Source organism: Bacidia gigantensis, assembly GCF_019456465.1.
Source record: "Bacidia gigantensis strain McMullin 20006 chromosome Unknown contig_231, whole genome shotgun sequence".
Taxonomy (NCBI): domain Eukaryota; kingdom Fungi; phylum Ascomycota; class Lecanoromycetes; order Lecanorales; family Ramalinaceae; genus Bacidia; species Bacidia gigantensis.
In genome coordinates, this window is record NW_025408598.1 from 1,535,828 (window position 1) to 1,560,150 (window position 24,323).

At 24.1% G+C, this 24,323-nt stretch overlaps 2 protein-coding genes across 2 annotated transcripts; one reads left to right on the top strand and one right to left on the bottom strand.

Annotated features, from left to right (window-relative positions):
• Positions 1–21,879: 21,879 nt before the first annotated feature.
• On the bottom strand, positions 21,880–23,016 carry KY384_004461 (uncharacterized protein; the record flags this gene model as incomplete). Its single annotated transcript, XM_044812967.1, has 3 exons — positions 21,880–22,273; positions 22,342–22,907; positions 22,960–23,016. The coding sequence occupies 3 exons, from the start codon at positions 23,014–23,016 to the stop codon at positions 21,880–21,882; spliced, it is 1,017 nt and encodes a 338-aa protein (XP_044670387.1).
• A 530-nt stretch (positions 23,017–23,546) lies between these two features.
• On the top strand, positions 23,547–24,103 carry KY384_004462 (uncharacterized protein; the record flags this gene model as incomplete). Its single annotated transcript, XM_044812968.1, has 4 exons — positions 23,547–23,586; positions 23,647–23,715; positions 23,767–23,882; positions 23,930–24,103. 4 exons carry the CDS (start codon positions 23,547–23,549, stop codon positions 24,101–24,103), a joined length of 399 nt encoding a protein of 132 aa, XP_044670388.1.
• Positions 24,104–24,323: the final 220 nt, after the last annotated feature.

Sequence of the window (24,323 nt, forward strand, 5' to 3'; positions counted from 1 at the left end):
TATAGACTAAACACCTATAAGCTATAATTACTAGAAAATTAGAAAACATATTTTATTATATCTATAATAATACTAGAACTAGCTCTAAAAAGTAAAGACCTATATTAGAAACTATATAATAATAACTATTTAAAACCTATAAAAAAATATAAAAATAGGACTAGTAATTATTTTATAAAAAAGATCCTTAATTATAAGGTTTTTAGCCTTTTAGGTAATAGTAAATATAAAGAAATATAGTATTTTATTAAATAAAAAGGATAAGGTTATATATAAAATAAGTGATAGCTATTTTAAGGTATATTTAATATAAGTAATATAATATAAAATATAGTTAATAAATATAAGTTTACTTATAGCTAGCAATTGCAAGTTAAATATTACTATTATAAAAATATTATAACTTAAAGAAATAGTTTAACTTAGGACTTAAAACTAAATATAAACTACTATATATTTCTATTCGCTATAAGTTCTTATTTTATTATTTATATAGAAATTAATTTAACTAGGATATTAATATTTTAAAAAAATAAATTAATATTAAAAGCTTAGTAGTATAATACTCTAAATCCTTATTTTAACCCTTACTTTTTAAAGAATATATTAGTAATATTATATTATTTTTTAATTATTAAAAGATAAATAATATAGGTAGACAATATCCTAATACTTATTAAATATATATATAATATATAAGTAATACTATACAAGCTAACTAATATATTAAGAAACTACTTGCTATTTTATTAATATATATTTAAACTTAATAAAAGTAATCTATAGCTTATATTAAATAAATACTTTAAATAAAATAGTAAAACAATATTTATTATTAATAAATAAACTATAAATATATTATATTCTAAGCTTCTAGGGAAGTTAAAATAAGTATTTAATAATTATATTTTATATAGAGTATTCTTTTTAAAACTATCCTAGAAATAAAATATAACTATTTTAAATTAATTCGTTTAAAATTATAAATAATTATATAAAAAGTATTAATATATTATAATAATAATAAAATAAATTATATTAGGATAAAGCTTAAAATTAAAAGCTTAGAAACATTAGCTATAGTTAGAAACTTTTTTAAAGAAATAGCAAAGCTATATAAATTACCTATTACTAGTTCATAAATTAGCGGTTTATATCCTATTTTAAGTAAGATCTATAATATAATAAATAAATTTTTTTATATAAAAAAATCCTATATATAGAATATAAATAAAAATATATATTATTGCTTTTCCCTTTAATTAATAAATAGTATTAAATAAATATCTTTAAAATATTATTAAATAAGAATTAAAATTGTATTATTAGAATAAGTCTAGTTACCCTTTATAATTATAATTATTTTATTAGTATTTTTAGCTTTAAACTAGAATAACTATATCTTCTTCTTTATTAGGCTTTAAGTAATTAAGGCTATACTCCCTTTGCTAAGGAAATACACTTATAAAAAATAATAGAATAAGATAATAATAAATCTATAAAACTTCCTTCTATAGAAAGTTAACTTAAAAACTATAAAAAAAAGGATAATAAATATTCTATTACTAATTCTTTCTTAAGTACTAGGATAAAAAGTATTAATTTAGTATTAAAAAATTTATTATTAGAAAACTTAATAAATAAAAATAATAATTCCAATCTTAATATAAATTTAGAAATAGCTTAAAAATATATATTTAGAAAATATATTATTAATAATATATTTAAAATAAGATAATAAAAAAAAAAAAAAATTTTAATATAAAAAAAAAAGAAACTAAAACTAGTAAACTATAAGCTAATATAAAAATATAATTAAAAGGATATAGATACTTAGCCTCTATTATACTATTATTTATTACTTAAATAAGTAGTATATATATTAAGGAGTAAAACTTTTTAGTTTATACTATTAACCTACTAAGAACTAATATTCTCTACTAAAGGTAGCTAGCCTATATAGGCCTAGCTAGAAATATTTATATAAAAAAAATAAAGAAAGTTTAACTAAATATTATTACTACTATTTACCTAGGATTTTATTATATAGTTCTAAAATAAAATTAAAATTATATATAAATATAATAATTTTATTATTATATACTTATATATTAAGGCTAAAAATAATCTTTAAGTTATGGAATAAGCTTATAATAAAGAAAGTCTTAAATAGAATTTTAAAGTTTAAGATTTTAGCTAGTTAAAATTTATAAATATAAAAATAATAAATAAAAATAATAAAAATACCTTAATAGAAGGGGCAAAAACTTTAAAAAAGAATTAAATAAAATAAAAATATTTATATTTATATAAACTTAGTTTTTAGCTTAGCTACCTCTTAGAGGGAATCTATTATAGTAATTAAAAAATCTAAGTTTAGCTATATAAAATAAGCTATAAGTATTTTTAAAAAATAATATTATTACTTACTTTAAGTAATAATTTAAATAATAAAATAATTATATTATTAATAATATAATATAAAAGTAATAAAGGAATAAATATAAAGAAAAAGATAATTTCTTTTTTAAATTAATAATAAGTAAAATATCTTTTACTATTGCAGAATATAGTTTTAATTTATAGCAGTTACACTATTGTAAAGCAAAAAAAGACTAAAAGTAAAAATAAACTATATTAAAAGTAGTTCTTTATATTATTATTATATTGTCTTATAGAAAGTCTTTTTTAATTCTACTTTAGGTAAAAATTACTTTTATTATAAAGATTAATATATCTTTATAATCTGCCTTTAGTAATATTCTTTTATAATTAACTATTATTTATAATAACTTATATAATACCTTATTTTAAGCAATTATAACTAAGTAATAACTTTTTTAATTTCCTTTTTTTTAGTACTTTCTTTACTAGAGTTTTTCTCTTTTAATTCTTTTTTATTAAGTTAGTTTAAAATATTTATAGCCTATATTCCTTATTATATTATAAGCCCTACGCCTAGATTAAGCTTATTATCTATTATTATAATATTTTTTATAATTAAAAGTAGTATTTTCTAAACGCTAGCTTAGTTTATATCCTTAAATATATTTAGACTTTAGAATATACGTATTAATAAGTTTAATAATATTATCTTTTTTTTTATTTAGTTTTTTTCTATATTATTTAATTTTACTTAAAGCTTAAATTTATATAATATTAATTTTATTTAAAATTTAGGGTTTAGCTTAAGCTTTTTTATTATTGCTAGCTTATTTATATACTTATTTATATCTACTGGCCTTTTTAATATACTTTACTTTTTATTATTTTTAGTAGCTAAATAAATAGTATAAGTAAAAGTAGTTTTTATTTTTTACTAGTATTTATAATTTTTTATTATAATTTTTATTTCTATATCTATTTTAAATTTAATATTATTTATTATTATTCTTTATTTATATTTAATTTATTTCTTAGCTAAAGTATTTTCCCTATTAATTTTTCTTTAAGTTTTAATAAGTACTATAATACTAAAATATAGGCTAGATTTTAGTATTATTCTTTTTAATACTAGCTTTTAGGGTTTAAAATATAGTATATTAAAACTTAATTATAATATTAGTACTTTTTACTCTAAATTACCTCTAATACTTATGCTTTTATATATTATATATTTAAGAAGTTTTACTTTTTTAATTTAAGTAATTTTTAGTTTTTAGTTAATTAGCTACTAAGAATTCTTTACTAAGCTAAGTACTAACAATACTAAGACTACTTTAAATAAAATTTACTTTTTTTTTTTTAGCTTAGAAGCTAAATACTACCTTTTAAGTTTCTTTATTTATTGCCTTGCTATTATTTAAATTTTTTATCTTTTTAAAATATTATAATATTAATTTATTTTTATATTAGATTTTCTCCTAGGCTACTTACTTTTTATTCTTTATTATAAATAATTATAAATTATATTTAAACGCTATTATTCTTTATTAGTTAGTTATATTATAGGGTACTTTTACTTTATACTTAATTGTTTAATTATTAGTTATTAATAATTTAAGATTTTATATAAAATAGCTTTTATTAATTTATTCTATATTTTCTACAAAGAATTTTCCTTTAAAAAATTTTATTTTAATTATAAGCTTTATTTTAGCTTTTAGCTAATCCTAGTATTCTTATATATTTTTAAATTTTTAATTAATTAAGGTTAAAAGACTATAAATATTATTATTTTATAATAGATTTCTTAGCTTCCTTATTACTAATTAGATATATATCTTTTAAGTTCTTATTCTAGTTTAAGTTAATTATTCTTCTTTTATTATTTAAAACTTTATAGTTAGGTTAAAAGTTAATAAAGTTCCTATATTATACTTAGGTTTTTATTAAATCCTATATTATACTAAAATTTATATATATAATATTAAATACTTCTACTAAGCGTATAAATTAGCTTTTAGCTATTATAATAAATGCTACTAGTAAATATTTCTTTTATTCCTTTTTATTTACTTATAAAAATAAATAAATAATAATATAATTAGCTTTAAGCAAATTTATTTAAAAAAAACTAATCCTTAATTCTAGTAGTAGTTTCTAATTAATATAGTTTTAAAAATAATATTTTTTTTATTAAACTTTAATTAATTTTCTATAGAAGTAATAATAGTTCTTTTTTAAAAGCTATAAAAGCTAAGCTTTTACTACTTTTATTAATCTTTACTATAGGTAGCAATAGCTCCTTTTTAAAAGCTAAATTTATTATAAGTATATTTCCTATAAGTAGATCTATTTTTATTATTACTTTTATAAAGATATTAAAAGATATAGCCTCTATTTTATTTTATTTACTATTTAATTTAGTTTTAATATTTATTAGTAATTTTACTTTTTTTTTTTTATCTACTTTTAATTTATATATATTTACTTATAAAGTAGTATTATAAATATTATATACTAGATTATTTAAATTATTTAAATTAATAAAGTTATTTATTAATATTTTAGCTATATAATTTATATTATCTTTATAATATTAAATTTTATCTACCTTAGCTTTAGTATAATTATATAGACTATATTTTTTTAAAATTTTAAATCCTTAGCCTAGGATATATTTAAAATTTTAAGTTTTAGTTTTTATTAAGAAAAAGATATTTAGGGTAAACTTTTTATATAAAGTTCTATATATTATATATATACTATTTATTGTTGCGAACCTTATTAGTTTATTTTTTATTATCTAAGTAATATCCTAACTATATAGATAGTAATAAGCTTTTAGCCTTTTTTTTTATTTAAAAACTATTAAATACTAATTAAAAAGATTTATCTTATTAATATTATTTACTTAAAAAATTATTATTTATTATAATAAGAAGTAGAGGCTTTTAGGTAGTTATATCTCTTTATTCCCTAGGTTAAAGCTAGGGATATTATTGTTTTAATATTGTAAAATTTACTTTAATAAATCTTTATTAAATACTAGGTTGCCTAGGTTTCTTTTTATTTTATTATTTAAAAGGTAATATTTTATAAGCAAGTTATTTATATAATATAAATACTATTTAATAGTATTTTAAATTATATTTAAATATTAGTATAGTTTTCTTTCTATATTATAATTATTAGCTAAAATTTTATTAATAAACTACTTTAGGTTTTCTTTTTTAAACTAAATATTTTAAAAGTTTTTATTATCTAAGTTAAAGAATATAAAAATAATTTTAATATTTTTAACTATAGAAAATCTAGCTTAAGAAATACTTATTATTTACAATATATTATTTACTAATATTAAAAGCTAATAAGTTATAAGATAAAATAATATTTTAACTATAATATATAGAGTATTATATAGTAGGGGCCTTACTAACTTTTATATAAATTAAATATTATTACTATTAGTTAGTAGTAAATAAAATTCTAGGCAATTTATACTAACCTATTAAATATTAATAAATAGAAGCTAGATTAATAATATTAAATAAATAAATATTTATTTATAGTCCTAAACTTAATTATAAAAGTTAGTTTTTAATAATTAACTTAAAATTAGCTCTAAATTCTAACTATAATTACTTGCTAAATTTTTTAATATAGTTATTAATAAGATCTTTTACATTTTTTAGGTTACTTTTATTATATTATATATTATATATAAGGCTAAACCCTTTCTATTTTATAAAGTACTATATATATTTTTTATTTTTATTTTTTTTAGCTTCTAGATCTTATAATTTTTTAATTTAAAAGAACTTTAATTTTATTTTTTTTATTATTATCTTTATATTATATTAAGGGTAGAGGCTCTTTTTAAGTTTATTTAAATAGGTTTTTACTTAAAGGCGCTAGCTCTAGCATTGTTATTAAAATAACTAAGTATATCTTTTAAATTAAAAGTAGCTTTAGTTTATAAGTATTTTTATTTATAGTTTAAATAATTTTAAATAATCCTACTTACTAATTAGTAAATTTTTTATTTTTAACTTTTTTAAGATTATATCTAGAATATAATTTAATAAAAGCTTTTTTATTAATATTTATTTAAAGCAGCTTATAGTTTTTATTATAATAAAACTTAATTTATATAACTATAAATATAATTATATTTATTATTTTCTTATATATCCTAGCCCTAGTATTTATAATATTTATTTAGAATATATTATTATTTAAAATCTATAACCTTTTATTTAATTTTATACTATAAATAATTTTATTAAAAAATTTCCTTATTATAATACTTAAGAAGTTATTAGTTAAGCTAATTATTAATTTATAGTCTTAATTTTATTTAATATTGGGATTAATAGTTAAATAATAGTATAAAGCTATTTTTAATATTTAATTTATTTATTTAGACTAGTTATTAGTTTATAAATAATAGTTAGTTAAAGTAAATATCTTTATACTTAAGATTTTAAAAATTAACTTTTAAAATATAGTTATAAATTTAAAATTATAATTAAATATTATAGTAACTAGTATTCCTTAGTTAGTAAGGGATAGAAGCAATACTCTTACCTATTTTTCTATTATTTAAGTATTTTTTCTAAGTATACTTTTAATTACTTTTATAAATTTATAAGTTATAGATAAAAGTTAATTAAAACTATTTAATAGAATTAGTAGCTTTTATATAAAATTAATTATAATTATATAAAACATGCGTAGTAGTATTAATATAAACTATAATTAACTATATAGTATATACCTTTTAATTTAATTTAATTAATATTAAAGGTAATATATAATATATAGTTTTAGTTATTATAAAAAATACTTAATATAATATATTTTAATAATTTACTTATAGTTATAAGCGAACCTATAATAATAATATTAATTATAAGCCTAATTAAATATTTCTTTTTCTAAGCCCTAGGGAATATATAGTTTTAGTCTATTATTATCTAGGTCTTAATAATAAACTAGATTTTTCTTTATTTAAAACTATAATAACTTTTTATTAAGTTCTTTATTCTTTTCTAATTTAAGAAAATTATATATTTTGCTTTAGCTTAAGTCTTTCCTATATATTTTAATTAGTTTAGTTTTAAATTCTAGAGCTATTTCTATACAAGTTATTATATAAATAAAAATGTTATCTAGGACTCTATTTGCTTTATTATTTTTAAATATTAAACTCTTATTTTATACTAAGTATAAAAACATATTTAAAATAGTATTTAACCTACTAGGACGTTAGTATATATTTAATTTATATTATCTAAGATATTACCTAGCTTTTATAAGGTAAAGGTTAAGCTTATTTATAAATAATAAAGTTAAAGTAGTTGCTTAGTAAATTCCTAATATAGTTATATAGTCTATATAAATAATAGATAGCTTATTTTTCTTTTATTTTATAATATAGTTAATCTTTCTTAATATTTATACTAGGTAAGCGATTTTAAGTTCTATAGGCTAGTATTACTTCTCTACTTTATTAAAAAGCTTAGATAAAAATAATATAGGTTAAATATTAGCTTTAATAAAAGTATTACTATTTAGATCGCTTTTTATATAATATAATATTATTATAAATCTATACTATTTTAATATATTAATATCTATATATAATTAATATATATAATCTTTATACTATAGATATTCTTTTAAAGTTATAGCCTACTATAGTATTTTAAATAAAATTCATTTTTTCTTTATACTCTAGTATTTTATTTTCTTTAAGTAAGCTTTTTTTTTCTTTGCCCTCCTTTATAAAATATCTTTTAAATAGTTTAGTTTTATATTTAATAAGCGGTTTTATTATCTTAGAAAACTATATAATATTTTATTATAAAAAATTAATAAGGCTACAATATAATTTAAATAATTTTAAAGTATTAAGGAAAGCTATATTTTTAATAGCTTTAATATACTTCTTTATTATATATAGACTAAAACTATTAATTAATAGTTTTAAAAGTATTATAGAAAAGTATTTAATAAAAGATTTCTTAGGATTAAAAGATATATATAGCTTAGTAAATAAAGAAAATACTAATTTAAAGTATTTTAAATACTTTAATAAAGTTTTTAAGAAGATAATAATATTATTAATATAATATCTTATAATATTTTATTATAGTTATAGTTTATTATTTATCTTTTTTTAAATATATAGAATAGATTTTTTATAATTTATAAAAGCTATATTAAAATACTTTAATCTTTTATAAAAAATTATTATTATTTTATATTATTTAGAAATTTTAAATTAAAATAAATAGAATATATTATTACTATCTATTATAATAATATACTAATAGCTTTATAGCAAATATATAATTTCTTCTTATTATAAAAGAAGATAGCTATTAATAAAAGTAATTTTATTAAGCTTCTAAATATTTATAATAATTTTACTTTTCTAAGTTAGCTTCTTCTCTAGTTTTTTATAAACTATTTTCTATACTATAAAGATTAGAGAGCTAAAAAGTATAGGATATTTAGTTTAAGATATTTTACCTTCTTAATATATTTTATTATACTTTTTATTAATTAAAGCTTTAAACTCCATATTTTATAAGTAAACTTTATAGCCTATTTTAGCTAATAATACTTTTTAATTTTTAATAAAAAGTATTTTTATTTATTTATTTTTTAAGATATTAATAATATTATTTATATTTTTAAAAGTATATAAAAATATTTTAATTATTACTAATAACTACTTAGAAGTATTATTATCTCTATAAATAGTAATACTATTATTTAATTTTGTTTTAAGCTTAATATTTATTTCGCTTTTTATAACACTATTTTTTAGAATATTATAGTTATTTTTTCTACTTTCTATATTATTTTAAAACTTATTTTTTTAAAGTTTCTTTATTAACTAGATATACCTTTTAATCTTTATATTTAATTATATATTTAACCTTTTCTTAGATAGGAACAATTATAGGTTTATTTATATTATTATATACTATAATAAAGTTTACTTCTAAATCTATAAAATAATAGAAAGCTTTTTATATTATAAGTTTAAAAAAAAAATCTTAATCTAGGAAAGTAGCTTTTTTTTTCAAAGCTATTAAAATATAACCTATAGTATATAAGGGAATAATTTGCCTTTATTTTAAATATAGGGTTCTATATACTTTAATATTATCATAGGCTATAAAATATATATCTACTATTATTCTTTAATAAGTATTAAAAGTAATATACTATTTTAATATTTTAATTATAACTTATTTAGGACTTAAGAAATCTATCCTTAAGAGTATATTTATTTTAAAATTATTTATTAAATAGAAAATCTTTAAAAATTTTATATAGACTTTATTTTTTTCTAGCACTTTTTTAATAAAAAATAAGAGTAAAATATAATTACTAGTAGAATAGTAATTAGAACTAATACTTTTTAAAGTTACTAAATACTTATATATTAAAATTTTTAAGTTAAGTATATAAAGTTTAATAAAATAGTAGTTTATTAAGCTTATCCTATAATTTATATTAATATATACTTAGTTACTACTTTTATTAGGAATAAAATAAATAGTAGCTATAAAGTAGTATTAAATTTTGAAAGCTAGTTTATTACTATAGACTTAAGAGGCTATAAACTTTATAATTCTTAAAGCTAAGTTAAAGTTTACTTCTTTTCGCCTTTTTTTTATAAAAATTATTTATAATTAAGTTTTAATTTCCTTTAAATCTTAATTTTCTATTTTTATAAAGTTTAAACTAGATTTAAATTTTTTAATATATTTAGTTTTACGCTAATACCTTTTATTTTTAATATAAGTATATAAAATATTATTAGACTTGAATTTAAAGTTATATTATCTATATTTTAACTTATATCTAAATTTATTTATAGAAATATAATAGCTAATTACTATATTTCTAAAATATATTCTTACTTTTAATCCTTAATTAAAGTTAGAAACTTCTTTATTTTTCTAATTATATTAATATATAAAATTATCTTCTATATTTTTATAATTTACTATAGCTTAAAGTTAATTTTTATCTATATTTGCTTTAGTATTTATTTAATATAAGTTTAGAGCTATAAAATATATAGCTTTTTATATAGTATAATTAATTTAAAAATTATTAAAATAAGCTTCCTAAATTTAAAGCTATTAAGATTAATAGCTTATATTTCTATTTTAGTAATTTATATTTTAATAATATTAATTTCTATAATTATATTAATAGTTTTACTAATATAAGAAGCTATTTTATTAATTACTTATATAGCTACTATAATTATAAAAAGTAGTTTATTCGCTAGTAGCTCTTTTCTTACTAATTATAGCTACTATAAAGTAGGATTTAATATTAGCTATAGTAGGGCTAGCGCTAGTAAAAGTAGCTAGAAGCTACTTTAAATTTAATAGTTTAAATATAAATAAGCTAATAGTATATTAGGATAAAAAAAATAGGGGTTACTACTATAAGAAATTAGGTAATAGTTTATTATAATAGTAAAGTTTTATTAGTATATTCCTACTTCTATAATAAAGTAGCTTTAAATTAGGCTATCTATTAAAGGTAGTTATATTCCTTAATACTTACTAAAAACAAAATAATTAAAATAAACCTTAAATAAAATATTTACTATATTATAGTTTTCTTTTTTTTTCTTTTTTATAATTATCCCTTTAATATTCTTTTTATTATAAATTATATACCCCTTTATATTCCTACTTATATATTATTATAATATAGTAAAATCATTTTTTTATTATTAAGCTTGCTAGTAAAAGCTTTAATACTTAAGCTATTTTTTAATAAAGGAATTATTGTTTAAAGCTTAACTACTATATTAGTTTAAGCTTAAGTATATTAAGTAGATTTATCTATTATACTAGCTTACTCTATAAATTTAAAGACTAACTATATATATAATATAGCCTCTTTTTATTCTAATATATTTTCTAGGGTATAGTATTACTCTTATAATTTCATAAATACTAATAAAATAATTAGCTTAAATTTTTTTTTATAGTTTTATAAAGAATTATATTAGCTTTAAAGGTAGCTATATAAATTTTATATATTTATCTTTAAAAAAAATATTAAGCTAGAAATTGAGTACTAAGCTTTAAAAGTATAAAGCTATATTTTCTTTAATTAAGTTTTTACTTTTAACTTAAGCTTTGTCCTTAATATAGTGTAACTAAACGTAAATATCCTAGTATATTTGTTCCTTATAAGTATAGATAATATCTCTATTACTATATATTTCCTTATAATTAAGCTAAAGTAAGCCTATATTAGCTACTTTAAATAGTCCTTTAAAAGCTCTAGTTATAGGCGCTTTAGCTATAAAATTAAATTCCTTTTTATTATTACTTTCCTTATAAATATTTATATTAATTATATATTAATTTATAACATATTTAACTTAGTTTACTATTAAGGTATCCTAGTAAGCTTATACTATAATATAGCTAATTACTCTTTTTAAAGTTTTATTTAATATAATTAAAACCTCTAGTTATATATTTTAGCTTATAGGCTTTTAAATATTAATATTTTAGTTAGGGAACGCTATTTTCTAAGTATTTTATTAATTTTAATTAAATATTTTTGAATTTATTTAATTACATATTATTAATTAATATTATTAGATTATTTAGTTATATAAATAAAAAGTTATATAAAATTAATTTAATATTATTACTTAATATCTTAGTAATATAGCTTTCTTTTACTTATATTAAATTTTATTTTAAAGGAGAAATTTCTATAAACTAGAAAGATTCTAATTAAATAATAATATACTTTTATTATAAAGCTTTAAGCTATTTAAGCTATAAATAGTATACACTTTTATTAAATAACTTAAGTGTCTTTAATATTAATTTTTTAAAATAAATGATTATAAACCTTTAACTAAGCTCCTCTAAAGTTATAGGCTAAGTATTAAATTTAAAAATATTAAAATAATTTTTTAATAACTAATTTTAAAAGAAAATTATTCATAAGAATAATATAAATATTTTTTTATAATTAAAAACTACTTAAAGCAGTAGCGACTTTATAAAGTTACTTATAAGTTAACTCTATAAAAAGGTAATAGGTTTTTAGGTTTATTTACTTAAAAGAGATATTTTATTTAATATTAAAATAGATATAGACTTTATTTAATATACTAATAGCTAGTTAGCTTTAGGGATTTTTTTTAAAAATAGATAGGCTAAAACTACTAATTTTATAGTTATATAAAAATATAAAGTAATTTTTACTTAAAACTATTTATAATAATAATATTTTAAACTATTAAATTAATAGAAAAGTTCTACTATTTTCTAGAGTAGTTTTAGTTTTTTAATATTTAAATATAACTTTAATTCTATTATTAAAGGATAATAAATATAATTTTTAAAATAAATAAAATAAAGGTAATTATTATTAAAAAAAAGTAAATTATAAGTATAGTATTTTTTTTTTATATTTATAAGTATAAGTTATATAGTAATTTAGTCCTATTTAAGCTATATATATATAAAGTAATAATAAAGTATATTTACTTAAAAATATTAAGAGTTTTAATCTAAGAAATATAGGCTATATTTAATTTAATTATATATAACTCTTAGCTTTTTCTAATAAAAAATACTATTATTTATAGTATAGTATTAATATTTACTAATTATAGCTTATTTTTATACCCTACTTTTATATTAATTTTAAGAAGTAAGCAAAGGATATATAATTATTTTTAGCAATTATAGCTAAAAACTATAATATTTATTATCTAATAAGTTTAATAAAATACTAATAGGCGCTCCTAATATAGAAAAGTTAATTTAGTATTAATAGGCTTAGAGGAAATAAATCTAAGCTTTAAGAAAGGCTAATATACTAGTAAAAGCTAGGTATTACTATTAAATATAGCAGTTATATTATTATAAAGTAAAAAAAGACTAAAAGTAAAAATAGACTATATTAAAAGTAGTTCTTTATATAATTATTATATTATCTTATAGAAAATCTCTCTTAATTCTATCTTAGGCAAAGATTGCTCTTATTATATAATAAATATATTGCTACCAAATATAGCGGTTACGCTATTATAAAGTAAAAAAAGATTAAAAGCAAAAATAGACTATATTAAAAGTAGTTCTTTATATTATTATTATATTATTTTATAGAAAGTCTTTCTTAATTCTACCTTAGGCAAAGATTGCCCCTATTATATAATATAATTATAATATTTATATAAGTAAAAGTATATAATAGCCTTAAGTTATTTTAAAATAATTGGTTCTAAATACACTTCTATATTATATATAGTAAATTACTTAAATATAGATTAAAAGGGTAATAAAAATAAAAAATATAAAAATAATAGCTTTATAGTATTTAATAAGAAACTTTAAAAAATATTTATTTATATTATTATATTACTAAAAGCTAAATAAATTTAAATAAATAAGTAAGTTAAATAATTTAAAATAAAAGTAAAAAGTATAAATATATTAATACTAGTAGCTAAAAAAAATAAATAAAAATAACTTAAGTACTAGAAAGAATATATTATAATAATAAAATGACTTTAAAATTTATATTTAAATTACTAAAGAAAAGCTATATAAACTATAACTAAATAGAAAAAATACTAATAACTTTAAATAATTATTTTATTAAAATAATTAATATTATTAAAATAGTTATACCTAAATTATATTATTATATTACTACTTATATAGATAATAAAACTATTATATAATCTTTTAAGGATTAAGTTAATAACTAAAGTAATATTAGTAAACTATTAAAGAGTAATAATATTTAGTTAAACTAAAGAAATATAGAAGTTACTAAAAAAAATAAAAAATAAAAGTAGCTTAAAGTAAATATATACTATTAATAATATATTATTAATAACTTAATAATTCTTTTTTTTATTTAAATTAGCTTAATATAAATATATTTATTAGTAATATATTACTAGTAATTTAATTTAATAAATTCTTTTTTTTTCTATATTTTTTAATATAATTAATAACATATTAATTATTAATTTAATATTTTTTTTTTAATTAACAATTCCTAATTTGTGCTTTTTTATATTAATAGCTTATTACTTTTCCTTTAGCCCTAATTTAAATATATAATATATATACTTATAATATATTATTTATTAACTATATAATATTAGTTATAATTATTATTAATAATTTTTTATTTATAGTTCCTTATAAATAATTATTATATATAAATACTTATATTGATTTTAATTTAAGCTATATAGGAGTAGTAGTATTTAAAGGGAAAAGGCAACTAATATATAAATAATATATAATATATAGTATATAGACTTAAAGTATTTTATAGAACTTATTCTTAGCATATAATATAATAATAATTAATAATTACTAGTTCCTTATTTTCTATTTGCAATTGTACTTGCAATTGCTACCTATTAATAGTATTAGATATTTTAAAGAAGTTTAGTTTTAGTATAATAATCTTCTATATTAAAAATAACTTTAATTTAATTAATATTAAGGAAGTTAAGAAAACTAAATACTTTCTTTTATTAAAGGCTTTAATAGAGTTTATTCTCTTTTTATTATATCTTTTTAAATTATTAAAAATAAGATATTAGCTAACTAAACTAGAAGTTACTAGCTTAGTCTAAGTGCTAAAAAAAGTCTAGTATATAGTTAAAATACTATATTAAATAATTATTTATATTAATTATATTACTATTTTTAATATTATTAAATAAACTATATTTTCTAGCTCCTCTATTAATAAAATAAACTTATACTTAATATAGGCTTTTAAATATTTCTCCTACTTTAACTTTAATATTAAATATATATTAAAAATACTTATAATAAGATTAACTTTAAGTTCTAGAATATTAAAAGGAAATTAAATATTTAGCTTATATATATTACTTCTATAATATATATAAATAAAAATTTTATAAAAAAACTAATAAAAAGGTATAAAAAAGATAAAATATAGTAGTATATCCTTACTATTCTATATAATAAAAAAAAATAAAGATATTAATATATTATTAGTTTAGAAGAAACTATTATATAAATTTAAAGCTTTCCTACTAGAAGTTAAAAAGCTAATTAGCTAACTTATATATTATATTAATAGAGAAACAAGTTATTGCCACTTTTATATATTAAAAAAACTTTTTAAAAATATCTTTAATATTATTTATAATAAGTCTTACCTTAGCTTTTAATATATTTATAAATAAGTTTCTTTTAGCTAGTATGTATAATAGCTTTTAAAATATTTTAAATCTTACTTTAAGTATTATCTATAGTATCTTATTTACTAGACTTAATATTATTAGCTATATAGCTTACTTTAGTTAATTTTAACCTTTTTAATACTTTTTTATATAATTATAATTAATTTTATTCTAGCTTTACTCTTTATTAATAAAAGCTTTAATTATATTATATTTATTATTTATAAACTTAGTAAGTACTTTACCTTAATTATAAGCTCTATTAAATAAATAGTTATATAATAGATTATAACTTTTATTAAATAGTTATAAACTATTAATTAAAAATTTTATAGGTTATTATATTAAGTTATAATTAAAAATTCTTTTTTAAACTTTAGATATAACTTTTCTAGTACTTTAATATTAAGTTATTATACTTAATTATATATTACTTTTAAACTAATAGCTAAAGTAAATAATTAAACTAGTTTATTAAGATTATATTTCACTTTTTTTTTACTATACTTAAGAATTCCGCTAACTAGCCTTAAGTTCTATTAAAACTATAAGTTTTTTTTAATAATTTAATCTTTAAAGCTATTAGAAAAATATTAAATAAAAATATTTATAGATTTAGATTATTATAACTATTTAGGCTTCTAAATAATTTCCCTAGTAATATTAATTATATTAAAGCTAAAATTGAAACTAAAAACGCTATTAACTTTATAAATATAAATTATAAGTTCTATTATAATTATTAATATTAACCCCTTTATATATAGGAAAGAGATTTTACTTTTTTATATCTTTATTATAGTTATAATATTTTATTTATTATATTAAAAAAATATAGCTAGTAATATATTAAACTATTTAAAATTCTAAAAAAAGTTAGAATATTTATATACTAGCTTAATATTCTAGAATACTAGAATATATATAATATCTTTTTTATTATTTAACTTAAACCTACTCTTAATCTTTAGACTAATTCTTTTAAACACTTTAATTATATTATCTTAGTTCTATTTTTATTAAAAAAAATACTAATAAATATAAGTTATATAATATAGAATATTTAATTAATAAATATATTATTCTTTATAGCTAGAAACATATTCTTATTATATAGTACCTTATTTGCTAATATAGCTATAGTTTAGAAAACAATTAGTAGTATAGTATTAAAGACTTTAATAATATTACTAATCTTATAAAGGAGTATAAAAAAGCTATAAGGAACTAGCTTATCTTTTCTACTACTCTAGAAAAGACTATACTAGAATCTATTTATAATAAATAATAGGTTCTATCTTTACTTTATTAGTATATAAGTAGAAAAGTACTTTTAAACTATATAATATATAAATTCTAAAGTATTATTTAATAAAAGTATTAATTTTCTTTACTTTATTAATATAAACTATTATAATTCTAGAACGCTTTATACTTAATATATATAAGATAGGTATTAATATATATAGGACTTGCCTTATTTCTAGTATACTAGCAAATAGATTTTATAATTAATACTTATTCTAAACTTTGTCTTATTTTCCTATCTAGTTTATAATAAATAACTTTTTTAAATATTATTAATAATTTTTTCTTTTTTTTAAAAAAAATAGATTAGAAAAGTTTAATATTAAAGCTAAGGCTATTTTAATTAAGATTCTAATTATTAATTTAAATATCTTTTATTAAAAACTATATTATTAACTTAGTAATTATTTTAATAATTAATATTATTATAAACTAGTATTTTTAACTTAAATTTATAAAATTTATATAAATAAATTTCTTAATATTTATTTCTAAAACTTTAATAATTATAATTAAAAATAATAAATAAATTAAATTTAATATTATTATAATAAATAACTTATAATTAATATTATTTAATAAAGTATATACTTTTAATAAAGAAATAATACTAATAAATACTAAATTAGAAAGCTTTTAAATAATTTATTAAATATTAATTTAATTAATAATTTAATTAAAAAAATATAAATATTAAAAACTAAATAATATAATAAAGTTTATAAACTAATTATTAATATAAGTAATAACTAACTCTTAGTAATAGCTATTAAAAAGATAAGAAAACTATTATTTATAAGTTCTATATATTAGTATCTTAAAGACTAGAAATCTAAGAACTAAAGCACTCTTATACTTGTTTCGCTAGAGCATCATTGCTCTACGTTGATGTGCCACCATCACAAGCCGGTGCATCATTGCTCTGCATGCTTCGACCATTATCACGGGCAGATGCCAAGGTAAGGTCTTTTTCAAGGCTTGGAGATCTCTTGTCAGAAGCTGCTGAGTAGTCGAGCGTTATCAATACCTCTTCCAACTTTTCTTGGCTACCGCCCGCTGGTGGCATTCTGACAGAGAAGCTCCCAACTCTGATTAAATGGAAGTGGGCGTATAGCCCCTTACCCATTGGACTTGCAATGAAAGTCACAGTCGTTTCTCCTTCTCTGCCTCATCAATGCCCCAGCGGCACAATTGAGAGCCATAGCTACGACGCTTGTAATCAAGATGGCCGTGACACATTTCAAGTCGCAATTGGTCATTGCCATACACATTGTTGAAGAGACGTTTAAAGGTACGATAGCAGCCTGTGTAAGAACCCATGCAGCCTGGCATTCCGGATTGAGGTCCCGACGGACCAAGCCCAAGGCCTTTGCAGCCTCAGTTGCATCGTCTTGTGCTAATGATTCACGGTCAGCCTACCATGTCACTACCCTTGCTTCAGAAGCATGTATATCTGGCCAGCTTACGAATCCTGCCTAGGTATGGGGCCCCAAATTTCCGCTTATTCATGTAGGTGAAACTCCATGTAGTAAGTGCGACGACCTTTGTCGTTTTAGGACCTTCTAGCCTAGGAGCCTCCACGACCACAGTGCGCTAGTCTTCGGCACGGACGGGATCAAGATAGCGTGGCCACAACAATTCTCTCCATTTCGAGTTGACCACAGGGAATGCCTCTCGATGTTCTTCCACCCACCGTCCTGCAGGGTGATGGCAAGACCTGTGGATCTCCATCCAGGTCAGCGGAAGAGGCAAGGCGTAGAAGGCGTTTCGCTACCACGTCTCCACCGACATTTATACTTGTCACGTCACAGTTAGCCAATAAAGAATATGAGTATATCGAATGGAAATGCGCAGAGCATGTAGTTGGGAGGCTTTTGTGAAGCACCTAGGCTCAACCAACGGACAAGGCTGAGAAATGAAGCGGTCGGCTCTACGTCACACGCGTGCAAAGCGTAGTGAAGCGTTTCACTTGTTGCAGCACCTGCGACTCGACCTCATGGTCAAGCAGCATCGGGAGTTCTCTTGATCACCTCAGAGGTTCGGATTTCTCAGGTGATCCTTAACGACTTTGATAAGGTCCTCACTAAATTAAGCCCTCATATTTAATAAAACAGCGCTTTCGGGCTTGTAATCTGGCGTGAGAGTTCTTCGACGAACTAAAGAGTCACGACTCTTAAGCTGAATGTTTTCTTTCAATGAGTGCAAGCAATATGTTATGCCACCGATCTGCTCCAGTAAACGGTCTTCGACGCTAGTGAAACCACTCGACAGCAATTCAAGCTGTCATTGCTTTCAATGACGGATAATTGCAGCACCAACAATAATGGGTAATCAAGCATCCTTCCTCCCTGACTCAAGCAAACCCCAGTACAGATAGCGATTATCAGCGTGATCGTCCGCTAATGCCGCGAATGTCATCCACAAAGAAAATCGCGCTGATTCACAGAGATCAATTGGGTTCCCCAATACAACATCCATGCACCCGCCGAGAGACCAATTTGTACAATAAGACCGACAGCACACACGACACATCGTTTAATAAGAAGGGCTGGGATACAGTACCGCGTAACTCCGTAATAGTAGATGGACTATCACGGCTGCGGACTGTTCCTAGTCTACTCTGCCGCGATCCTAATCGCCGGGGAAGGACCCTCGGGCGATTGGACGAGGGCTGAATGGGTCGTTCCCTCAGTGGGTGATGACGCGCAAAGGCTGGCTATAATGGACCATGCAGAGAATCCACGATAAATTTACCCACCCCTCGGACTCACCCCTCGGGAAGAAGACGCCTCTCGAAAAGGCTAACAGGCCCGCAAACATCGTTTTGACGAAAGAAAAATGAAGAATGAAATTTGAACTTAAAATAAATGGGCATGCCCGCAGATTCGTATCTACGTTCAGATATTATCTTCCAAGTCGGTCTTAGTAAGCCATGCCAATGATATCACGAATTAAGGAACGCAAAATTGTCCTCACTTAGGCATGTTTTGGCTTACTACACGTACTGCCAATCATTGACTTCGTCCCGCTCTTGTTGTACGCTGATTTGCTGAATAGCGATCTCGTTCATACACTTCCTACTGGTCGTTAGTCCATCGTGTCCTTTTATAGCTGCCAAGCGACTAATGGACCTCGATGCTTCTGCTGATCCAAAGTATGCCAAGCCATAGGATCATGTGTGCATGCTTCTATGATTAAATATGCTGTGGAGCATGCCTGTGTGATTGCGATGGGGCTGAGTGCCGACCTCCAAGTTGAGTTCTGCGAGATTGGGAATTGACCACAGCCAGCGTCAGACACGCCAGCATTCATCCAATTGACATGGCTTTATCGTGCGGCATATATCGTTGCAAGCACGATTCTGGCCCCGGCTATTTGCGTCCCTCCTTAACGGCCGCAACGGCTCCACACGGGAAAGCCCGCTGCCGGTACTTTGCTAATATGGATGTAATCAGATTGTTATTCCTGCGTGAATGTTGAAGTTATGGCTGTTGCAGATACACCATGCAATATGGAGAGCTCAAGGAAGAGAGGAGCAAAAGTGCTTCCTTGCGGGTGACGTAGATTTCTTGATCTCCTCGTAATCCTGAAGATCTGTGAGCGATGCAGAGCCGGATCTTTGCCAGAGTATTAGTATGATCATGAAGGAGCGAGGACAGGGCCACGGCATTTGGGAAGTGTCGATAGCCGGACTATGTTTTTCAGATACCCGCAATGAGATCCTCAGCAGAAGCTCGCATTGTGAATTAAAGGAGGATCACTCGGCATCGAAAGGCGACACACATAACAGAAATGGGACTGTGTTTCTCGTGAAAATGTCCAGTGTAGTCACCGTGTTTGTCCATTCCCCTTTCAAGCAGGTGCAATCCAAATATCAGTTCACACTATGGCGCACTCTCCTGCAGAGGAGCCTCTATCCACCCTGGAGGTGCACGAGATATTCAGAAAGCATCTTCCGAATCCACTGCATGTCAATCCTTCCCACGGTGCAAGGGGAAGGAACCAAATCGATCAACAGGCCCTCAGAGACATTGAAAGACCCCTCGAAGCACCGTATTCAGCCAGTCGTCGCGAGAAGATGGACAGAAGGATGTTTCGTCTTCTCTCAGATCCACGCGAACAGCCCATTGTGAAACCTAGCCTCGATGTTTCGCGCATGGAGAAGGAAAGGAAGGAATGTGAAGACACGATCTACGACTTGAGCTCACAACACGGACGTCAACGTAGAGAGGGATCGACATCAGTGGGCCGCGACTGCCGTAGCACACCACAGCCAGGGCCTACGCAAGCAAAGGCCACAGGAAGTGTGCATTCTGACAACTCAGTTCGCACCCAAAATCGGAAGGGTCGATTTCCGCAAGTAGGATATAGGGCTTTGCCTAGAACCGACACGATTTTTGCGAGTTGTGCTTGGGATTCCTCGTGAGCTTGCAATGTGGTGATGCCTGTGAATTATCACCGAATAGATCAGATAGCAAAATCTGAAGCTGATAATGGCCGGCCATCTCGTGCTCCCACTGTACTTGGCCAGTCCACGTGGAATAATTTGCTGGTCTTCTCGTTCCTAGAAACACTCTCGATCCAATGGGCTCACACAGCACCTGATGCCGATACAACCCAACAGTCACGTCGGTATCTGTTTCTCTAAAGAGACATAATGTAAGGATGTAGGCATCAGAAATGAATTCGCGGCACGGCACGCGAACGTTGATAGCCTAATTGATATGCCATGCTGCCGAGCTGACAACTTCCGCCATCCAAGTAGCTTCTCAATGCTGTTTTGGTAGACAGGACCATCTAGAATCTTATATCGCGGTCGAATCCTTTTCTTGCACAATCTGAAGGAGCGGCTCATTTCGTGCAACGATAGTGGATACTACATTCCTGCTCCTTATATTCAAGGACATTGCAGAGTCTGTCCGTTAGAGGTTACACTCAACTTCCCCATCCAGATTGACCGTAAGGTGTCGCACCGTAGGGTGTCTGTCCACCCCCCAAGCGCTTGTAGCACCGCCGTTGAGATAAGGCGTAGTGTAGCCATGGTCTCCTCCGGCATCCGGACTTCGCGGGCCATTGTCATAGCCACCGGCGTCATTCATGTCACCATTAGTATTAGTGTCACCTCCATCTGACAAATCTTGTAGCACGGTAGCAAGTTTCTGCTGAAGGACTTTTATACCTTGTTGGACTATGCTGTCCGGTTCGAGATTGCCAACGCTTTCTATTGAATAATAGAATTGCGACGCCGTAGCATTGTAGTCAAAGGGCTGATCTTCCTGGGGAGGCTCCTCCCACTCAGCATTCTTCGATTTTGGCCTAATCTTAGTGTTAGATTTGCTTGCAGAGAACAGAGTAGGTTCTGAAGAGCATTGATACCGACGTACCATTCTTTCGCAGGATCTTCCTCATACCAGTAATCCAAGTGCCTCAATTTGTTCCACGGATCGTACTCAAAGCCGATTGCACTTGTTGGTGCCCACTTAGCATGCTCTTTGGCAATGCCTTTCTTTGCAACGCATTTGAAGTCTACTTCTTGGCCTTTTCTCAATTTGCAGATTACAACACCAAGTCCTGCACTGTCGGAGATCACGGGTTTACCGACCCACTCATTCGGTCGTGGCTCGGCAACAACTAAGTCCCTAGCATACACTCTCATGATATCATCACCTGTGCATTTCGCACGCAGACTAAGCGTGACAGAGCAATGCTCGCAATACTGATCGCAGTCGCAATCTCGGGTATAGAGGACGTCCTCGATAGACTTGCTGTTGAGCGGAATAAGGCCTAGGCGATGGGCGATGAACTCGTCGGGTAGCACTGATGTATTTCCATTAATTTCGACAAGGTCTATAGCCATGGTAGGGATTTCCGAAAGCATAGTTCGGCGTAGCGAGTTGGCAAAGGCGAGGGAAACATTGTTGAGAGTGAAGTCGACATTGGCGTTGCCCGCCTGCGTACATTTTCAGCATTTGTCAGGAAGTCGGGAATCAAACTTCGCTGACCTCTCGTACGGTCACCCGTGGACCGATCTCATCAAGGTCCATATTCTCATATTCCATGTCCAGCGATCACTTTCGGAAATGCGGCGTCAGTAGCGCAGGCGAATGAGCGCTTGGAGATACTCTTGAACCTTAGGAACTAGAAGCACAGCATGAAGCACGCTCCACTTTCAATAACCCCATAGTTATTGTATCAAATATTGTGGTTCCGAGGCGTCTGTAAGATGAATGTGAAATGTTGGGAAGAAGCCTCAGAAGGGCCCCCTCGGGCCTCGTGGAGTAGGCACTATAAATTCCGCCTTTAGGCTAGCGCGCCCGGGAAGGCCGCCTTGTGCCAGCTTCACGTGTGGCGACCCCTTCAGTCACCAACCGTGATGCTCAACTTATTTTCATTCTTGACTCCTTCCACGTTAAATCAAGGCATGGAATCTTCCAAGTGACACACGTGTATGGAGAACCTGCCACTACGCGACGCGACGCCAGGGGAGGTGCCAATCATGTGCAGCCCCCTCTGCCAGGAGGCCCTCAGCTACCGCCTCAAGTAAGCCGATCTGATGCAAAGTAAAACACTTCCAGAATTGACTGGTTAGATGTTCACCACCGCAGCGCAACTGCTAGACTTGACAGATAGTAGGCTACTTTGTGTCTAAGCAAGTGTTCAGAAGAGCGACTGATTAATTTCCCTGTCAGAAAAGCTCGTTCTTGTGCTGCGTGATGGGAGAAAAATCACCGGCATATTAAGGAGCTGGGATCAGTTCGGTCAGTCCGAAGATCTGAATACGCGTCCAATGTTGCTGAGAAGATCTTTAGCAAACTTAGTGCTCTCAGAATCACAAGAACGCATATATGCTCGTACTGTATACGCCGTCGTTCCTCGTGGCATTTTCCTGGTTAGAGGAGAAAACGTCCTTCTCCTCGGCGAAATTGTACGCTCATCTAATTAAGTGTGGGGTCGCCCTGACGCAACATCTAGGACCTCGATAAAGATGACCATGTCCCCGAATCTTATCGGCAGGTTAGCGAAGATGAAGCCAAAGAGTCACAAAAGCAAGAACAGGAGGACGGTAAACGAGAGGAGAAGTCGAAGGCTAGAAAATTGGCCAGACTGGGGTTTGAAGCAGAGCATGCGGGCGAGATGCTCCTTTAAGGCGACACAGTACATTGAAGCAGCAGAAACTGAACTGAGCCATCATTGTCAATTCAATTGTCAACTGGCCAATCATCAAAGCGCCACAAACGCATTTACATTCAGCTCAGACTATGACATGGAGTCGGAGTGGGAGAGCCAATATCCAGGGCTGGATGGTGCAATTTTTGGCGACCCCCGAGAGCTTCCGATCGAGGCTCTCCGCCGTCCCGCGGGCCGC